At 32.6% G+C, this 20,771-nt stretch overlaps 1 protein-coding gene across 9 annotated transcripts in view; it reads left to right on the top strand.

The window, feature by feature from the left end:
• LOC130452660 (kinesin-like protein KIF6) overlaps positions 1-20,771 on the top strand; it is a 46,546-nt gene that overhangs the window by 19,040 nt on the left and 6,735 nt on the right. For all 9 annotated transcript variants that reach the window (XM_056792024.1, XM_056792023.1, XM_056792025.1 and 6 more), the window contains 4 exons: positions 1,041-1,172; positions 13,197-13,428; positions 15,753-15,905; positions 19,798-20,047. In XM_056792024.1, the coding sequence (XP_056648002.1) occupies positions 1,041-1,172; positions 13,197-13,428; positions 15,753-15,905; positions 19,798-20,047 (767 nt within the window). The remainder of the gene's footprint in view (positions 1-1,040; positions 1,173-13,196; positions 13,429-15,752; positions 15,906-19,797; positions 20,048-20,771) is intronic.

Here is a 20,771-nt window from a genome sequence, read left to right on the forward strand (position 1 = left end):
CTAGGAAAGTCCTTCTCTAATATCCTAGCATTTTATTATATCTACCTGGTTCACTTTTTTAATTATTATTATTAGCGTCTTCGTTTTAATTCTTCCCATTACTCTATTTAGCTACGCCAAGGTAATTGAATTCCATTGTTGATGTCGACAGTTAGTTCACATCTAATCGAATCTTTACTAGCTATAACAATCGATTGAGTTTTTTTATTAGAAGATGCTCAATCAAATCGGCTCCATTTTGAAGCAGATCTCTTTCTAACCTTTCAAGGAAATATAAGCAGACCTGTTGACACAAGAGCTTTTGGTCAGGAGTCAGATTTTTTGGCTTTTTGCTCTAACTTCGTGCAGATTTCTGTCATGTGTAATTCCTCGTGTGAAATTTTTTTATATTGGCGTTTACAGCCTCGGCAATCATACAGATGGTCATTCGACGATCTGCACGTACAATTTGGTTTATTTTGGTCAGTGTTTCTGGAGTTAAAACAGTCACAGGGCGACTTGGGAGCTGGTGTTCTCTCGGCGCTCACTAAAGCACTTACACCACCCATAATACGCGCACGAGATAGAGAATTGTCCCCACAAGCCTCTTGCAACAATTTATAGCGCTCAGTCGGATTTGTTTTCAATTTAACGAGAAATTTCAGATTGATACGTTACATCTGGTTTTTGGTCACCACACATGGTGAGAAAAAAGAACGTTCGTTTCAAATCGCTACTTCTCAAATACTATAATAGTGAGGGAAACCTGTTTCGAGACATGCATAGATACGATATCTAGATACCCAACGCCCTATTCTTTTTTTACCCGACCCGTCTAGGGCGCCCTCTAGGCGCGTAGTCTCGTTATTTAATAGCCAGACCTCGTATATGTTCGTCATTAGGTTTTTAAGATAAATGAACGCATTTTTATTACATGATAATCTTCCAAATTAATGACCATATTTTGTGATGGATAACAATGATTTGAGACAAAATTGTGGACGATTCATCGGAATACAAAATTTTGTATGAATTTTATAGTAATGGGAATTCAATTTTAGGACGATTGCAGAAACTGTTTCTAATGAGTTTTCGTCAAGATCTCATTGCATATTCACTCTTTACATCAATTTGCGAGACAGCAATTCTGTACAATTAAGATCTTCGAAGCTGCATTTGGTGGATCTGGCTGGGTAAGAATTATTAAATATTGAGTACTCAGTAACTAAATTAAGATGAATTAATATTTCTATTGGTGAGTGCTAAATACTATGCATTCCATTATTTTACCATTTACTACAAAATAGTTCGCATATATGCTAGGAATAAATAGTTCGTTTTTCAATAAGTTTTGTTCGATACGAAAAATATGTTTTTATGGTTTAAAAGATTATTTGATATAATATAATACTAACTATGAACTTCAAGGCATTTTTTCTATGATGTTGTAATTTATGGATTCTATCCCCGGATTGAGTCTGGAGAATTCCACAGCTACTGTTACTTTTTCTCTGAATGGAAATTTTACACGAGTTTTCCTAGACGATTGGAGAACGAGTACTACGATTCTCATGTTCAAATTATAGGGAAATCAATTTGCTGGGTAGCACTCTGAAGCTTACAACAAAAGTCATCACAAACAAAATAAACAGTCTTATAACCTTAACATATGAGCAACAGGTATTTAGATCGGGAACGTCGTGCACAGATGTGATCTTCGTCAACAGGCAGATCACAGAAAAATCGATTGAGTACAACAGACCAACATGTGCTTTATAGATCTATAAAAAGCCTTCGTTCGAATACAACTCCTTAAGCCCCTTGCTTTTTAATATCGTTATGGACGAAATAATGAAGAAAGTAAGAAATCTAAGGGGCTACCAGTTAGGGGACCGAAATATTACAATATTATGTTACGCTGATGATGCTATTCTAGTCGCAAAAAATGAAGATGATCTTCAACGGCTTTTATATGTGTTTAACTGCACGGCTAAATCTTTCAATATGATAATATCTGCGTTCAAAACAAAGTGTATCACCACATCCAAGACTCCGATAAGACGTAAGCTAGTCGTAGACGACCAAATAATTCACCAAGTAAGGAAATTCAAATACCTAGGGATCGAGATTTCAGGATTTGGAGACGTAGAGAATGAAGTAAGAGAGCAAACAACTAAAACCTTAAGAATAGCAGGATTTTTGAAGAATAGAAGCCACGGTAAGACCCATAATGACCTACACCGCAGAGACACGGCCAGAAACGGCGAAAACCAAAAGAATTATGAAATCAGCAGAGATGAAAGTGCTACGTAGGATAGCCGGAAAAACCCTACTGGACAGGGAAAGAAATGAGAAAATCAGATTGTGCAAAATAGATAACGTCAACGAATGGGTTCTATCAAGAAAGAAAGAATGGAAGTCGTATGGACAACAACAGACTGGTCAAGATAGGGGGCGATAGATAACCTTGAAACAGGATAGGAGGCAAGCATGTCGAAGATAAAACAGGCGACTACACCTAAGAAGAGTTTTTTGAGATGAGATGAGAGTTTTGGAGACTACAATAATACTCTGTGTTTATTGCTGTCAGTGTGGAGGTGATTCATGAGCGAAATTCCTTTTTTATCCCCTAAAACCATAACCTTTCTTTTCGATTCCTGGATCCAAACCCGCTTTGCATTAGAAGTACCGGATTCGAACCTCTTCTTAGCCTTTTGTTTCAATTCATAGACCTGAGTCGTATTTACAATTAAAAACAACGCACAAAATCTTTTTCGGTTTTTTTGTACAGATCAATATTCTCGCACTAGTTAAAATGACGTCCATGTTTTTAGTTCTATTTTGAACGTCATATCTCATCCCATAACAAAACTTGTTGAATAGCGGAATATAAAGGTTGTCTCACGACGAGTTAAAAATATCTGTATATGGCAAAATACTTATAGTAAAATCATGAAAATTTCTACGTTTGGGTTTTCGGATACGATCTTTTTAACAAAAATATTTTCAAACTAGAACACCCTGTATATTAATACATTTTTGAAATTTGCGTAAAATTTTAGTATACTTTTGTCTAAAAACTTTTTTCGAAAAATGCGTACTTTGAGTTAGCAGACCCTTATAAATTATTTTTTCACGAGGATACCCTTGAAGATATGAAAATGGTTTCTGTTCGGTTGCTTTTAGCAAGGTGATATGTATTTGAATATATGTCGAAAATGTTTCATTTTTACAAGATGTGTATAAAAAGTTATCCAGATATAAAATGTTTTCTCTAAATTTTTAGAGATGCAGGTGTGGTATGAATTTTATTTTGACCCGTTGGTACAAGCACTAAGAAATAAATTTTTTTTATCTTGTCAATGTCTTTAAAAAAAATTAAATCAAATTGTATTGACTAATCCTATTCCAACTTTTAGTCGTTTCCAAGACATTTGAGGTTTTAAATTATTATTGTATTCTTGAACCAGTTTTAATTTTTTATGTATACTTTTAGTAGGCTTTGTAATAAATGGCATTTATTTAACTGTGTACATGAATTTGCCTTATTTTTTACCACTGAATGGAATAAAATAGGAAAAACCGGGTGGTTCAATTAAAAAAAAACATCATAAATTTTATATTTATGATGTTGAACTTTGAACACTTTTCAACGCACCCTGTTTAAAATGAAAAATTTTTCAACACAGATTCAAATATGTCTGACATCGCTAAAAGTAACCGAATAGAAACCATTTCCATATGTTCAAGGGTATCCTTGTAAAAAAATAATTTAAACGGTTTACAACAGTCAAATTTTTTACAAAAATAACTCAAAAAGTTTGCATTTTTCGGAAAAAGCCTTTAGGCAAAAGTATACTAAAATTTTACTTAAATTTAAGAAATGTATTAATATATAGAGTGTTCTATTTAAAATAATAGTCAACAATAATCAACAATAAAAGTTACAGTCGACTTCCGGTAGAACCAGAAGTTGATCATTTTTGACAATATTTTAGTTAAAAAGATCGTATCCGAAAAGTATTTATAAGGCCCGCATGCACAAAACGTAGTTCTTCAAAATTAAAATATTCCTTGGAATGCCCATTTATTGAAACAAAATTTAATTTTCTAGTTTTTTTTTCTAGAACCAAAATATTCGTAAAAATCAAGATTTTTATTCTTTATTAACTAATAAACTATGTATTGAGAGTGGAAAACAGTAAAAATGTGGGTACATAAGATGAAGAAATGTTTTTAAATGAACAGACGTTTGAACCAACTAAATCTCTGAAATAAGATTTGATAATAGATGAGGTGAGGGCTGCTAAATCGAAAAAGTTCGGGTGTTTAAGACGTTTGTATGGACAAACGCCACCTGAATTTTATCGTATGAATTTAGAAATATATAGTCTAAAGTCTTCTTTAAATTTTTGTGTCCACCTAATATGTACTCAAAACCAAAATTAAATTTAAGAACGTGCTAGCACTTTCCAAAAAAATCAGTTTTAGGTTCAAAAATTAAAATTTTCTAATACAGAGGGTTTCTATATTCGACCGACAACGCTCTACCACAGAGAGACCTCAATAAATGATTTATTTTGATATAGGAATACGAACGCTTACAGGGCCTAGCTGCTGAGATATAGGGTGTTCAAAATAAAAAATTTGCCATAAATGAAGAACGCTTTTATATATTTTTTTCAAATTTGATGAGCAATATGCTCCTTAATAAACTTCTATTTTGACATAAACAAACTTTGGAAAAATTTAACCTGTGGCGCGTTGTTAGGGTTAGTTGTCACTTTTATTTTTTACTCCGCTGGAGCATTCTTTTTTTAATTTTGTTTTAAATTGTCTGATTGATAGTTCGTGACATTTTGTTTTTTGACACGATCTTGGTAGATTGAGTCATAGAATTCTAAATTAGTTTTTACATTAATTTTGCTGTTATAAAATGAATTTTTCATTTGAAGAATTGATCGATTAGTTAATTGTTTACGGAGAAGCTCGAACAAAATGGTAGAAAGGCAGCTCGTTTATACCAACAAAGATTTCGTAATCGTCGAACTCCACATCCTTCCACATTCGCAAGTATTGGAAGAAGGCTAAAAGAAACCAGAAACTTGTTATTTGGAAGAAATAATGCTGGAAAGGACTGTGCATCTGGAAGAGGAAATATTAAATAATATTTTTGTACTCGAACTGTAAATCGCGCTTTAAGACGTTGACCTCCAACCGAAATTGATAAACTTTCCCCTAGGCTTAGATTTTTTTTTATTTATACTTCATGAGGGGTGTGGATCCAAGAAAAAATAAAAAAAATTGTTTGAAATGAAAAAGTGCGAAAAAATTATGTTCTTGTGTGCGGTCCATAGGACCCCTCTGAGTCCTAGGGAGATTTTTAGCGGTAAACTTTCCCTCGGCCCCAGAGCGCGCCTATGCGGGCCCGTAATTTTATTTCAAATAAATTTTTATTCTTTGAAAAGGACGTTGAAGTGGTATAAGAAAATTGCTATTGAAATGCTATTTGGTACAACAATTTGTAAAGGAATAACAAAAAAAAATAATATATCGATTACTGACTTTCAAATTCGTGTAAAAAGAAGTTACTGGAAAAAGAAACTACGGATGTTTCTGACCAAGAGACACCAAAACATAGAAAAGCTCATTGCCTAGCGAAGAAAGAAGGTCCAAGTCACAAGGTTATGTAGAGTGTTGTGAAAAAAAATTATTGTGAAATCCAAAGTAAAAAAAAGTGATTACTTTTTGTAGTGTTTGTTTTGGAAAACCACATTATTGCATGCAGTGTTTTGCGGAAAAACATGATTAATTTAGATTGTAACAACAATTTATTGTATTTATTTTATAATAAAAGTTCCGTTATTTTATGCCGTAAAAACAAAATATACCAAAAATAGGTACAGGTAATGTAAATATAGCACAAATTAACAATTTTGATGAATATTATTTGAATTATGTTGAAGGAAACAAAAAAAATATGAAAAAGAAGGTTTACAGTTTCACAATGGAGTTAAAGATAAGGAGGATTCAACCAAACTGAAACAAATTTAAATGCAGTCCTTTGTGCCGCGGAGAAGGTTTGAAATAAAATACGTCGTGTGGTTCATATGATCACTCTGGGCTGTGGGGAGAGTTCCGTTGCGGGCCTATAGACCGCACTGGGGCTCAACGTGTTAAGATTGGACCATTCTATTGTATGGAAAGTTTTAAAAGAACAAGTGTTCTATCCATAGAAATTGACCTGTGTTCAAGCATAAGAACGTAGAGATTTTCAGATGCATATGGAATTTTCAAACTGGGATTTACAAAAGTGTCGTAATAATCGAAATTTTCCAAAATATGTTGTATACTGATCGGCTATATTTACTGGAGAAGGAATTATCAACTCTAGAAATAGTCACTTTTGGGATGACGAAAATCTAGACTTTCTTCCTGAAAGGAGCATAAATATTCAGTTAATGTGTGGGTAGGTATAGTTGTAGATTGCTTAATCGGGCTTTACATTTTACTAAATAAACTAGATTGATCAATTTATACGAGCTTTCTGGGAGAATTGATGAAGAACGTTAAATATTAGACAACACATGTGGTTTCAACACGATAGGGCATCTGTTCATTTTGCTGCAGTGGCAAGAAATTACTTAAACAGACGCTTTAGAGAAGAATTGATTGGACGGGGTGGACCCAATTGTTGGCCTCCAAAATCATCTGATTTAAGTCCTATCGAGTTTTTTATATGGGGTTATATGAAGTCCTTAGTGTACGAAACAATCATCGAATCTGAGAATTCAAGCTGCGGCAAAAAACATTCAATCCCATCCAAATTTATTCTCAAAGACACGTTTTTCAATGACGAAACGGTGTAAACAGTTTAAACAACTACTGTAACTTTGTCAATTTTGTTGTTGAAATACAGTGATGTTTAAATTTAATTTGTACTATTATTATTTTTATTTTCATTGCCAATTTTTATTATTATTGTAATACATTTTTTTGTTGTTTGAAATTAAGATTATGAATAATTTTTATTTGTTTTAATTTACTTACGCTTAAACATTATTCGAAATTTAATGAATAATTGATTAATGTGTAAATTACTTACGTATTTGCAGACTTTTGCTTTGAGGATAATTTATATAACATACAACACCGTTCATTTTAAGTCCATAAAAGGTTATTAGTTTTTTAACTAAAAATAATCAGTCAATTTAAAACAAAATTAAAAAAAAGTTTGCTCCAGTGGCGTAAAAAATAGAAGGATAAAAGTAGCTACTAATCCTGACAGCGCGCCACTGGTTAAACTTTTCCAAATTTTGTTTATGGTAAAATTTTGATTTAAAATAATGAACACACTATATCTCAGCAACTAGGCCCCGGTCGTATTCCTATATTCAAATGAATCATTTATTGAGATTTGTCTGTGATAAAGCGTTGTCGGTCAAATATAGAAACACCCTGTATCTTACATCAGTCCGACATATTCATATATTATGTCAAATATTAAAAAAATATTCGTGATGGACGTCAGAAGATATAATAGAGTTTAAAAAAATGTGGGCGCCTTATGAGAGGATATAACACAACATAAACTATTTTTGAAAAAGATAAAATCCAACCACCTGCACTTTTGGTATTGTTAGAATTATTATTACCAACTTCCGACGTCAAACGTACCAACATGTTCTGACGACACTACACCTATATTGTCTTATTTTCTACTTTTTAATGCATTTTTTGAATCTTTATGAAGAGTGCTATTAAAAAAAATATTTAGTCTTATAATTGTATTAGTAAAATTTTGTTATCAATATTTTAAACACAGATATTTCATTGATTGTCTACTTCTAAATCTAATTGCAAAAGATAGCAATGAACTTTACCTTTAGAGTGCGATCCAAGAGCACCATATCAATTTGGTCATATCATTTGTTTGACAACGATACACAATTGATGATTGACAATCGGTCAAGCACTTTCAATTTTACACCAGGGTTTTAAGTCTTTCCATTTCATCTAACACTTCGTTTTTGATTGGAGCAATCGAGTTCTTTTTTCGTAATACGTGATTTTACTCGGTTTAGTGCCACGTATGCAATTTTTTTTAAACAGTCAACACGAAAAATCAATTATATTCACTCATATAAATTGTTACTACCGTTATCTATTGCTGAAGAAATTTCTCTATATGTAATGTTAACTTAATTAATTACCACTAATTATTCATTCAATTCATAGACTTTTTAATTGATTTGTGTGTCTTCGTAAGCAAGAAAAATTTGGTTTGTACACTGGAAGTTATATATTGATCACAAAATTTGTATCATACAAACAAACAGTGTGGGTTAAATAAACTATGGAAAAAATTCAAAATTGAATTGAATTTAATAATCCACTCAAATTTCAATAACATCAAAAAACCTATTTAAAATTTGTAGTGATACCTCATTATAAGGGTGTTCCAAAATTATCTTCACAATTTTTTTTAGTACACTTCAACATACGCACCATTGGTAGCCCTAAGCACTTCCAGTCTGTAATCAATTTCAAGCCAGGTACATGTAACATGATTGTACAAAAAGCTTGTGTAATGCGGCGTTTCAAGTCATCAATGTCATTAACCAATGTCCGGTAAACAATGTCCTTTAAATAACCCCACAAGAAGAAGTCGAGGGGTGTTATGTCCGGAGATCTTGGTGGCCATGGAATTGGGCCATTCCGTCCAATCCATCGGTTGGGAAAAGTTTCGATCTGCTGTCAACCAGTCTGGTCGTGCACCATCCTGTTGGAAGTAAACAAGTAAACGGTTGTAATTCTTTTTGAAGCATATCCAGGTACACTCAGCCAATAACCGTGGTTTCTATGAAGAAGAAAGGCGCAATAATTTTTTTGTGTATAAGCCCACACCACACATTAAACTTTGGGCTGTCGCGTTGAAACTCGACTACAGCATGTGGGGTTTCAGAACCCCAAATTCCTACGTTATGGCTGTTTATTGTACCAGACACATGGAACGTGGCCTTATCACTGAAACACCCCTTTTTGAAGAAATCTTCATCATGCTCAATACGTTGTAACACGTCTACGGCAAATTCCACACGTTTTAGTCGATCTGTTGGTAACAGTTCCTGCAGCAACTGTACCTTATACACATTCAGACGCAACTGTTTATGAAGAACCCTGTGGATTGTGGTTGTAGGTATTTGGAGTTGCTTTGAAGCCTGACGAATTGAAGTTTTCGGATTGTGCTGGAATGTTTGCCGTATTCGCTCTACATTTTATGATGATCTACTGATTCGATGCTTATGAAGCTTATGTGCCATGCATGGATGGAGGGTCTAATGGTGGGTCTCTTTGTAATTTTGTCTTGAAATTCCGTTGAACCTGTGTATTTGATTTCGTCTCTATGAACCATGAAACGCATTGAGATTTCTGTTGTGTTGTCCACATCTTCACTTATAACTGTTCAGCCTATTGAAAAAAAAATTTATTAGTTGCAGTAATACATTCAAAAGACAGAATATAAATATCTAGTTTATGTTCGAAGTTATGAATTTTTGAAGTTGTAAAGATAATTTTGGAACACCTATAAACGAACACAAACATGTTTGGTTGTGAATGTGTGAACTCATCTTTCATCTTAGCTCAAATTTAAATCATATTCATTGTAGTTGGGAATATTACAATGTTTTTATATGCGTTAAAATCGTTTAATTTGATACTGCTCAAGTTTTTCTAAAGAACAAAAACTATTCGTATATGTATGTAGGATCGAGATTATTGCTCTATACTATCCTACAGCCAAGCACGAAACACGAGTTCTCTTTAGCAGCCTCAAACCGACAATAACATTTGAGTGAGTCGGGAGTAAGACGTAGACGGTAAAGATTACGCAACTAAGACGACTTTCCGCTTTATAAAGATACAATCTCCCGCTCATTTAACGTATAAACCACATACATGAATATTTTCACTAATCACTATTTTCACACATTATCAACCTTAGTTCTCTTATTTACATTGTACATAAGTAAAGTGTTTTCATAGTTTAAATTCTGCAATATAAGTGTTTTCTTAATTAGGAAAAAGACAGAGAAAAAAAATTAAATACCCAAAAATTGACTGAGAGTACCTCATGATCACCCAAAAATCCAAATACGATATAAAACATCGTCAGAATATAATTGACCATAAATATTTATTGGCACTACCAAGCTTTAAAAATTGTTACATCCAACCGTAGCCTAATGTTAAATTATGCCTGAGTATATGAGTCGTCGTATGCCATAATTAACAATTGAAAAATCAAGTAAATACGTTTTGAAAATTTCTATCTAGCGTTCTTGATATGAACATTTGAGCATGAAAGAGCTTCTCTTGAAATGAGTGCGGCCTTTTCTGACAACAAAAACAATGAACAATTGATTATTCAGGATGCTATTTGGAGCAATTCGGGTAAAATAAGAATTTTTTATATAAATTTGGATATAAATGGATAAAACCATTACAAGTCTGAATAAAAAATTCCTGAGTGGATTGATTGAGCCCGGCGGTAATCATTCGAAGCAAGCGAAAACTCAACTCAATCGACGGATGAGATTATAGCCTGTGTAATCTGAAATGAACATAGCCTATAGTTCAACCACCATACCTTCCAGCATCTATTGGCGAAGTCCGAATCAAATATCAATGAAGTGATGGACCAGAAGCATATTTTGCAACCAAAAAATTGTTAGTATAGAAGAATTGGAAAAACTTTGGACTGATTGGAAAAAAACTTGACAGATGAAATGAAACTTGCTACAAACTTTGTTTTCTGTTGATTAGACCGGAGGCTTATTACTCAAAATTTTTTCATTGCTTTATTTTAGATCGCATTTTAAAAAAATCTTACAATTCTAATCCTAACATCCTACGATGATGATTTTTTTAACTTACAAATTTTTTATTAATTTTTTTAATAATAAAGATAAACAAAAGTACTTTTCGATCCAAGGAAAATTTAATTAATAATCAAGTGTTTTTAATAATTTTTATTGACCAATTTAAAATATATTGACATTTTAACTTATTCCTAAAAAAAAAGAAATATCAATACATATGTTAAGTCTTTTAACTTTTAAATGCAAGTCATACAGTTTTAATGAGAACCTCGTGCTTGAATACATTTTGAAAGATCTTCAAACCTCGGTTGAATGCTTGTCAAAGAGCACCTTATATCTATTTCAGGATTTAGCTTGTTCCGGTAATTGTTTTTGATTACAAACAGAGCCGAAAAACCAGCCTAACACATATATGTTGTTGAAAAGGGCAATAATACTTTTAGGATTTCTTTAACAATTATTGGCTTTTCGGTTTTTAATTTTAACCAGATTCAGTGTTTTTGTAGAAATTGTATCGAAGTGCTTGGTCACTTTGTATTTCGATTAATTGTTCTTGAAATTGATTAATATTAACAAATTCCTCATGCAAATCACTTACATCAAAATTAAATGGCATTCGAACCCAATTATAGTCTGCTATTAGTTTTTCTAAATAATTGATAATAATTTTCTGTATTTCAAAATCTGTGATATCAATATTATTGTCTTCAACAAGTAAATCAAGAGTCGGGAATGAAGCAAGTTTCTTTACTTCAACCTTATTTCTCCATAATTTGCGTTTATTTTTAAAACATGTAATTTTTTCAGTTAATTCAATAATAGTATGATTACGTCCTTGCATAGATGTATTTAGATTATTTATTTCAAATAAAATATCTGAAAAATAAGCAACTTGAGTAATCCACTTCAACTCGGAGAATTTAGATGCTAATGGGTGTTTCTTTTCTCTCAAAAAAATTCAACTTCTGTCCGCAATGATAATACTCTTTGAACAACTTTGCCCCGGGACAGCCATTTAACTTCAAAATAATATAATAAATATTTGTATTCTGTACCAAATTCGAATCACAGTAAAATTCTACAGTTAAGAGCTCTTGATTTGATAAAATTGACTACCGCAACAATTTCTTCCAAAGCGATACATAATTCGGGTGATAATTTTTTTGAAGCAAGATTTTGTCTATGTAACAAACAATGAATCGATATAATTTGTGGATTCATTTGTTTTGCTCTTGTCGAAAATCCCTTTTGAGATGCTGTCATGGCAGCTGCACCGTCGGTGCAAATACTGAAACACTGATTCCAATTTAATCCTCCTTTAAAAACGAATCGACCATAACAAAAATATCTTCACATCTAGTTGTTGTTGACATTGCAAAATACACCAGCAATTTTTATAGCAGAAATAAGTTGTTTCTTAATATCAAATGATATATCATTAATTCGTAAACGAATTATATCATTTGATAATGGTATCTTTTGTAATTTCTTTGAACTTTCATCTCCGCACATGATACGTGCCATGTCAATGACAGCAGGTTTTATAAGTTTTTCAGCAATATTATGGGGTTTCTTTTGTCTTGCAATATGCCAAGCCACATTGGTGCATCCAAACGCTGTCTTTTTAAATGGGCTTCTTTTCTTTCGAGAAAAGTACGATCTTTTCCCGCAAAGGAAAAATCTTTATGTTTTGCATCAAAATGTCTTTTAAGTTTGTTCGGTTTCATCGATTCATTACTTAATATTTCACTGCACAACACGCATTGCGGCTTGTTCACTCCTCGATCATAAATGCAAGTAAAACCTAATTCTATAAATGCTTCCTTGTATTCACGTTTTGCCATTATTAGAGTGATTACAATTTTACAATACGCACTGCAGCTTAATCACTCCACTATTAATTAGACAAAATTTGTTTCTAAAATTCTTGTATTCACGTTTCAGTGTTATTCACAACACAATACGCAGAAACGAATTTTTGACAGAGAGTCTGCGCGCACGCAAAGCAATGGCGTGCGTATTACCAACACCTCCTAGAAGAGAAAGCCTCACGACAGAATTGGACGTCACTCCCGGAAGGCGATTCGCGAAGAGCGGTAAAACCGAAACATTGTATTAGGGAATAACTCTTCTAGGAGGTGTTGGTATTACTTATTATTTGGTGTATTACTAACTTTTTTGGTTCGACTCAGCGCGACCCATAGGTTAAGAACCACTGCTTCGTTGAAGCTCATACGAATATTTTTAGAATATTATACACATTTTTGTGCGATAGTATATTGGCTGAGCTACTTATTTTATATTTTGATATATTTTTATTTTTATTTATTCAAGGTCTGAACGAATTTCCAAAACTCACACAAAGGGTTATTGCTTACAAGAAGCGAAGTCAATCAACTTATCCCTTCATTTTTTACAGCAAGTAATCTTAGCATTATCAGAATCTAACAGGACTCACATTCCTTATAGGAACAGTATGTTGACTCACATTTTAAAGGATTCTTTAAATGGAAATTGCATTACTAGTATGTTGGCTACATTGTCAATTTCGCAGTCTAATATAGAGGTAAAAAAATCTATAAAATTACGTTTAAATTGGGTAATAAATTCTTATATACCTATTTTGATTTTCGCGTATAGAAAGACTCAATTGTCACAGAAATCTCTAATGAATTTTTGTATGTTGACTCACGTTTTGAAGGATTCTTTGAATGGAAATTGCATTACTAGTATTTTGGCTACATTTTCAATTTCGCAGTCTAATATAGAGGTTAAAAATCTATGAAATTATATTTAAATTGGTTTTTAAATTCTTATATGCCTACTTTGAATTTTGCTTATCGAAAGTCTCAATTCTCACAGAAATCTCTTTCACTATTATAATAAATTTTAGTACGTTGACACACATTTTGAAGGATTCTTTGAACGGAAACTGCATTACTAGTATGTTGGCTACATTGTCAATTTCGTAGTCTAATAAAGAAGTAAAAAAATCTATAAAATTACGTTGGAATTGGATAATAAGTTCTTATATACCTAGTTTGATATTCGTAGGGCCGGATTATGCTAGGGGTTTGGGGGGGCTATAGCCCCGGGCCCCAGGTCCAAGAGGGCCCCATCATTTGGAAATCATTCTGTATTTTTTTATGTGTTGATACCACAAATCTAACGTATTGATATTATTTTGTGAATTTTTCCGGGTTTTCGAATTCCTTAAGGGGGCCCCGTCATTATTTTAGCCCCGGGCCTTATAAATCGTAATCCGGTCCTGGATATTCGCGTATAGGAAGTCTCAATTTTCACAGAAATATCTATTCACTATTATTATAATAAATTTTTGTTTGTAAAAGTTTTGTAGCATGACAGATATCATAGTGGTATTAACAATGTTGTCAGATCCTTTGTTTTTCTGTAAATATAATGAAGTTTGTTATTCGAAATGTATTTAGTTTAATTTAGAAATTTCAAAAGTGACTGACTGTTTTGTGAGTGTACTTACTGGATCGAAAGTAAATTATGATTCAGATCAGCATAAAACTTATTGAATATCCAGGTTGGCGAGTCGGGATAGATATATACAAGAACGTTAGATTATTCTACTACTATCTAGATGCGGAGCTTGAATTCATTGCTTTTCTTTTTTTAATACCAGTTGCCAAGTACAATGACCTGTCGACGTCATCTCTGACGAATGCGTCAATCTTTGATATTCAGTTTAATATGTTCACTAGTTGATCTACAATCATTTCAAAGATAGCACTGCATAAATTATGAAATACTCCATTCAGTACAAAGTTTTTAGTTAATCGAATAGCTTGGCCGTTACCATATATCTTTATGTCCCAGCATGACAAGAATACAGCTATAATTTGACATAAAAAACGACATTTCATTCTTTTGAGATGCAACACCTTAAAACAGGGTATCTAACTTTGTTTTGAACTTCAATTATTTATTAAAAACCAAATTAGTTTAAAGACATAATTTGCTTATGATGCATGATGAAATACTGCGTCCTAAAAGTGTTTCAAAGTAAAAATTTTGGTTGGGGCATTGTCTTTTTCTTTGAATATTTCAATGTTATAGGCATTTGTCTTAAAAATTAGACACTATATCTTGTTCACGACTGTTCATAGGGCATAGGGCAACAATACAATTGATCCATAACTAACAACGTCGTTATTTTGTTTTTTTGTCGCAATTAACTACAACGCAATTTCTAAAACTTTTGGTTACCACAGAAAATACTGATTTTTTTACTTTTTATTCTGGTTCTGGATCATCTGAAAGGTTTAAGTTTCAATGCTTTTGTACTTTTTGAATTGGTCTTTTTCCTTTAAGACGTTTTCTTATTTACAACTTCAATTAAATGTAGATTGTTATTGGAATTTGAACCCTGAGACGCTCGTTCTCTGAAGTCCATATATAGAGAACTCTAAAGTGCCGCTCATTTGCATTGAGTACATCGAACACTGTTATTCTTTTACCAGAAGGCATTGGGAGCTTTTTCCTTCTGTGAACACGAGGTGCTGTACTTTCTTGACGTATTTAGGTAAGATATCCAACAACTTTTTTAATGCGAGGTATCAGCAACAATACAAAACAACTTCTCTATTACATGGGTGAATTCCACATTTTCTAAATTCAGATTTAAGGTTCCAAGTTCCGCATTATTCAATTAAAGGTTTCATATATCGGCTACAAAACTCTTTATTTGTTTTGATTATAGAAATCTTTCACAAATACTTTCATACCCATTCTGTATGTTGAAAAAACTCACGGATAAAGGAATTATTTCTATTTAAACTAATAATTTAATTATTTTGGTTATTGTTTCATACTGATTTCATAGAACTATAAATACCAAATATTTGTTAGGTTATTTTTTAGGAATCAATAAGTACCTGTCGATTTGCTCAAAAAGTTTCTATGATATCCACGGATCCTATCATCAATGTCTTAGATCCACAAAAAGAAATTCATTTTTTAAAACTCAAAATCGAAGACTTAGAAAAGAAGCTGTCTTTAGCTACAGGATTTTCTGTGAGTATTTCATTGTCCATTGACTGTTCCAACAGGAATACTACGTTTACTAACAAAGTTTAATTAAATAACCTATAGTGTGTGGGGAATTTTGATTTATAACAATTTCTACCAAGCCCGTGAGCAGGCTTTGGAACTGGTGACAACATAAATTATCATCTGTGAGTTCAAACTATGGAAAAGTTTTTGACTCGATATGTTAGCTAAGGTGTTAATCATGATTACTGGATCTAGAATTACTATCAATAAACTTTAACAAAGAAGAATTGTAAGGAGACAACCATATGAATCAGAATCATTTCAATAGTGAATGCGCACGTGTATAATTTTATACAGAATCAGTATGAATATAAAAGTGACACTACTACTGACAATGTCGAAGAAAGAATTCAATATTTTTCATAAAAATAACAGACAGAGTGAATTATATGAGTTAACGATGATAAAACTGACGTCACAGAGGAGGGAAATTAAACAACAAGAAAGTAATAAATTTAGAATAAGTCAAAAGCTATGAATATATTGATGTTGTCATCAACGACAGCAATTAGGGAGAGAATTTAAGATGGAAGGAAGTGAAAATCTATATATTTTAATAATATCTTCTGAAAAACAAAGCTGCATCTGTACAAAATAAGTTCAGCTTAGGAAACGGACACTTAATTGGATATATGAGAAAGGAAATGGAGGAAGAAAAAGGGAGGATTCTATACTTAAGAAGATCAACTGACAAAATATCAATTCATTTGGAGAAGCAGAACTGAACAAAATAATGATAGACAAAAAGAATTAGTCGTTTACGAGATATACAGAGAATGTCAGATTTTAGAATGATAACAAAAAATGATCGGATTGGAAAATAATAATAAAACATACAGAAGAGGGAACCGAAATCAATTCTTAACTTTTACACTATTTCGAAGGACGTTAGTAACAACCAACCAAAGAGGTATTGATTGCCTTTGACAACGGGTTATGAACCAACTTGACATGGATGTCAGTCAACTTACCACCTAATAATTTATGCCATATAAAATGTGTATCTTATTTATTAAAAAACACTTCATTAAGTTGTACTAACAATGATTTAATTTTATTTTTTATTAACATCAATAACTAAACATTTATTCTAATTTTTGAATGTTAACAGTAATGGTGAAACTACTGTTACCAGAAACAATTATTGTAGGAATTACTGGATGCACTCCTTTATTTTCAATAATGCTGGAAGACATGTGGTTTTGGTTAAAGGGGATCATCCCATGTGATGGGCTCAAAAAATCGATTTTTATTTTCATAAATTGCTTTCTTAACATATCTAGAATACGGTAGTAAAGTGATTTTTGAAAATTCGAAGTCGTTTTAAAGATACAGCAGTTAGAAGAAAGCGCTGAGTTGGAAGTTGGGGTCCGGGCCTATTGTGTACCGACGACTTTATACCTAGCCTCCCTTTTATACATATATACATTTAAGCAAGTTTGGACATGTTTCTACAGGCTTAAACAGAAATTTCTATAGTTATTAAATATTTTACCAAAGTTATTTTAGTCTTTGTTGAACTTCGAAGAATGCAGGTAAGTTGAGATGTTCATAGTTTTAAATGGGCTTGAAACTTTAAACGCGTTTTTCTCAAAACTGTGTTTTCCAAACTTTCCTCCATCATATCTCAAAAACGGCTTGACCGAATGACTTGAAATTTATAGGGCACACTCAACGCATGGAACGCATGAACTATTATCATTATCGAAAGTTTCCGAAATTTCGAGTTTTTTATGGCAAAAAAACAAAATAAAACGCAAAATTCGCTACTTTTATTTTTAATGTCTACCAAAAGTCCAATTGTTTGTATATTTATTCGACAATAGTCCATTCCGTGCATTTAGGTTTTAGGCTTCCGTTTTTTTTGTTGCAGATAAGCCAATCAGCTGGAATCGTGTTCATTTTTTCGAGGTGGGGGTGTTCAAACTCAAGTTGTACACAATATTCTTAGCTTAAAATTTATATTCATACTGTCGAAATATATGTTAATGAATGATAATAAACTTAAAGCTTTATCTATTTAGTGGTCGTAGAAAAAAAATCCCTAAAAAAAAGGCCGTCACATGGAATGACCCCCTTAATCCTTGTACAAAAGTTTCACCCCCTTCTATCATTCTCGCTATTTGCTTTTTGCTCTCTACGGATTCTTCCAAATATTTTTCAGCTCTTTCAACTCTTCCATCCACCATGATATCAGCCCCCATGGTGACGAAGTTCTTTTGGAAGCAATGTCCGGTATATTTTTCTGGATGCTCAAAATTGAGGCATTCAGCATTTTTTTTAGGTGTGTACTCCAGCTCTTTGGCCTACGCATTTTCCTTGTTTGTAGCCTACCAAAAGTGCTTTTAGTGAAAGATGTTTTCGCAAATTTTTATATTTTCTGAACGCAACCAAATATTGCACCGCATTGTTCTTCATCGCAGTAAAAATCCGTCGAATATGTGTTTTTGTACGATTAATACGAACCACTGACTGAGAACCAGTATCCTCTATTTCTTCTACTTCTAAATTTAAAGTTCTTCCCTTCTACAACCTCCAGCAATGACAATTAATGCGATAACTTTCACCAGTGAATAATATTTGACAGTCCTTTACAAATGTTTCAACTTCTTCCTTTGTTCTTCCATCCAAACAAAGAGCTATTTGATGTTTTTGACTGAAAGTTTAAGGTGAAAAGAATACTTCTAAAAAAACTGTTCTTACCACATCAAAAAAATAAGCATCACATTTTCATTAGCACTTTTTACCTCGTATTTCTTACGCCAGTCGCAAAACAGCGCATATTCTTTTTCGTACCCTTTTCAAAGACTTAATAGGAATAATTTGCCCCTTTGTCAAATATAACATTTCATATTTTAATGTAGTTTTGCTTATATCACGATATACGTCCGTGAAGTTATTATCAATGTACTTGATTAGATATTCTTAACTCTGCCCCTTCGTCGTCTCGTCCTTAAAATCTATCTCGTACCGTACTAAATCACTTCCCGGACTTTAACGTAAATAACTATTTTAATATGCTCAAAATTCACGTTACTTGGAAAAGGGCGGATTTCAGCATGGAATAATCACATCATAAGACTTTAATACAATAAATTTTTCGTTAAAGTACGCGAAAAGCACGGTTTATGAAACTGCAGTACCAGTCTTTGTTTAAATATCATTTCTTAAAGTATTGATACATGCTTCTTACCTCTCCATCGATTTTTCAATCAGCGCCAACAATTATGTGCAGATTTTTCTATATCCATTTGGATGTCACACAAATCACTTAATTTGAATTTCTCACAAATTTTGATAATACATTATCAGCTTGACGTTATTGATAAAATAAGAATGCTTATGACACTGTAGAAACCGATCTGGGAAAGATATAATGAAGACGAGAAATTATACCTCAACTGGTTTCAACCGGGATGGCCGGGGCTAAGTTTTCCAGACTTCAACCAGGCTTGGGCCATTATTGGTTTCTCAATGCCCCGTCGTTCAAGTCTGGTGGCTCCTACATGGGTATCCTTTGCAGCAGACTTGTTTTTTTCGAGTGGTTGGTAAAAATCTGTTTCTGTGATAACAAAGATTGTTAAAATCGATTATAAAATGGAACTCTACAATTACAATGAACAGTTACGTGCACAAAAAATACAATTATGAATAAAGTAAATTCATAATGTTATTTGTACTAGTTCAGATTATAACTGGAGCGAGCAACTAATGTGTACAATAAGGGCCAATCTCGTAAAATCTGCGCGAAGAATAACTTATAAATATAAAATAAATTTTGAGTACTTCTAGCCGGTAAATTCCTATAATAATTCTCAAAATTTTCGAATAATGTATATAACTATCTTTTTAGAATTGTAAGCCATTAAGTAAGCAAAAAATGGAACAATATATAATAGAAGTGAAATCTTTTGTTGGTTCAGACAAAAAATTGATAACAGTTGCACCTGATATGTCGGAAATTCAATTTTGTTTCAATTTATTGAAAAATGAAGTTGAAAACAAAAAGAGGAAATGCGTTCAGTTAGAGGATTCTTTGGTGAAGAAGACAGAAGGGATATCTATGCTAAACGACGAGTTACTGAAAAAAGATAAAGAAATTTGTATCCTTTCCTCATGTTATATTCATAGTTTATAGTTACATTGTCGTCGGCCGAGAGGCCGATCAGGCGCTTTGGCTTGAGCTCTGATGTCATTAGGCAAGCTGTGAGGTTTGCCCAAGTGTTTAAATCGAGTGCTGGGCACTCACAGATAACGAAACTAATTTTATATTTCAATTTATCATTGTATATAAACTGATTTAGCTACAATGGACTCGCTTCTATGGTTACGGGATAGGCGCGGCGTTGATCGTTCGATCCCTGGATAGAAGTTGAAACAGCCTTCAAATATTCTAGCTTTTTATTAACACCGATATACACTAATATTTAGAACAACTTCCAAACTTTACATAGCACTGTTTCAACTGTTTTATTTATTATCCTTCGTTTTTCACTGGTATCGCTGTCGAATCAAGATTAATCCAACTAATTTTCGACCCAATATTACCAATGAGATTACATGATTTCTGTTCGAACTTGTTAGGTGTTTGAAGTAAATAAGGTGTGAAGAAAACACAATCTTAATGTGGATACCAAACTTCCTAAATATGACAGGTTATTGAAAATTTAATTTGTTAAAAGTTTTATGTTTAAGTTTCTCTGTGATCGTCTTATAATTTGGGGCATTAAATAGCAGTTGAACATGGTGGAAACAAAGATAATTTACGATCAAGTATTAAAGAAACATCTGTTTAGTATTCACCACAATATTCTAGAAAGAAACATT

This window comes from Diorhabda sublineata, chromosome 2, assembly GCF_026230105.1.
Source record: "Diorhabda sublineata isolate icDioSubl1.1 chromosome 2, icDioSubl1.1, whole genome shotgun sequence".
Taxonomy (NCBI): domain Eukaryota; kingdom Metazoa; phylum Arthropoda; class Insecta; order Coleoptera; family Chrysomelidae; genus Diorhabda; species Diorhabda sublineata.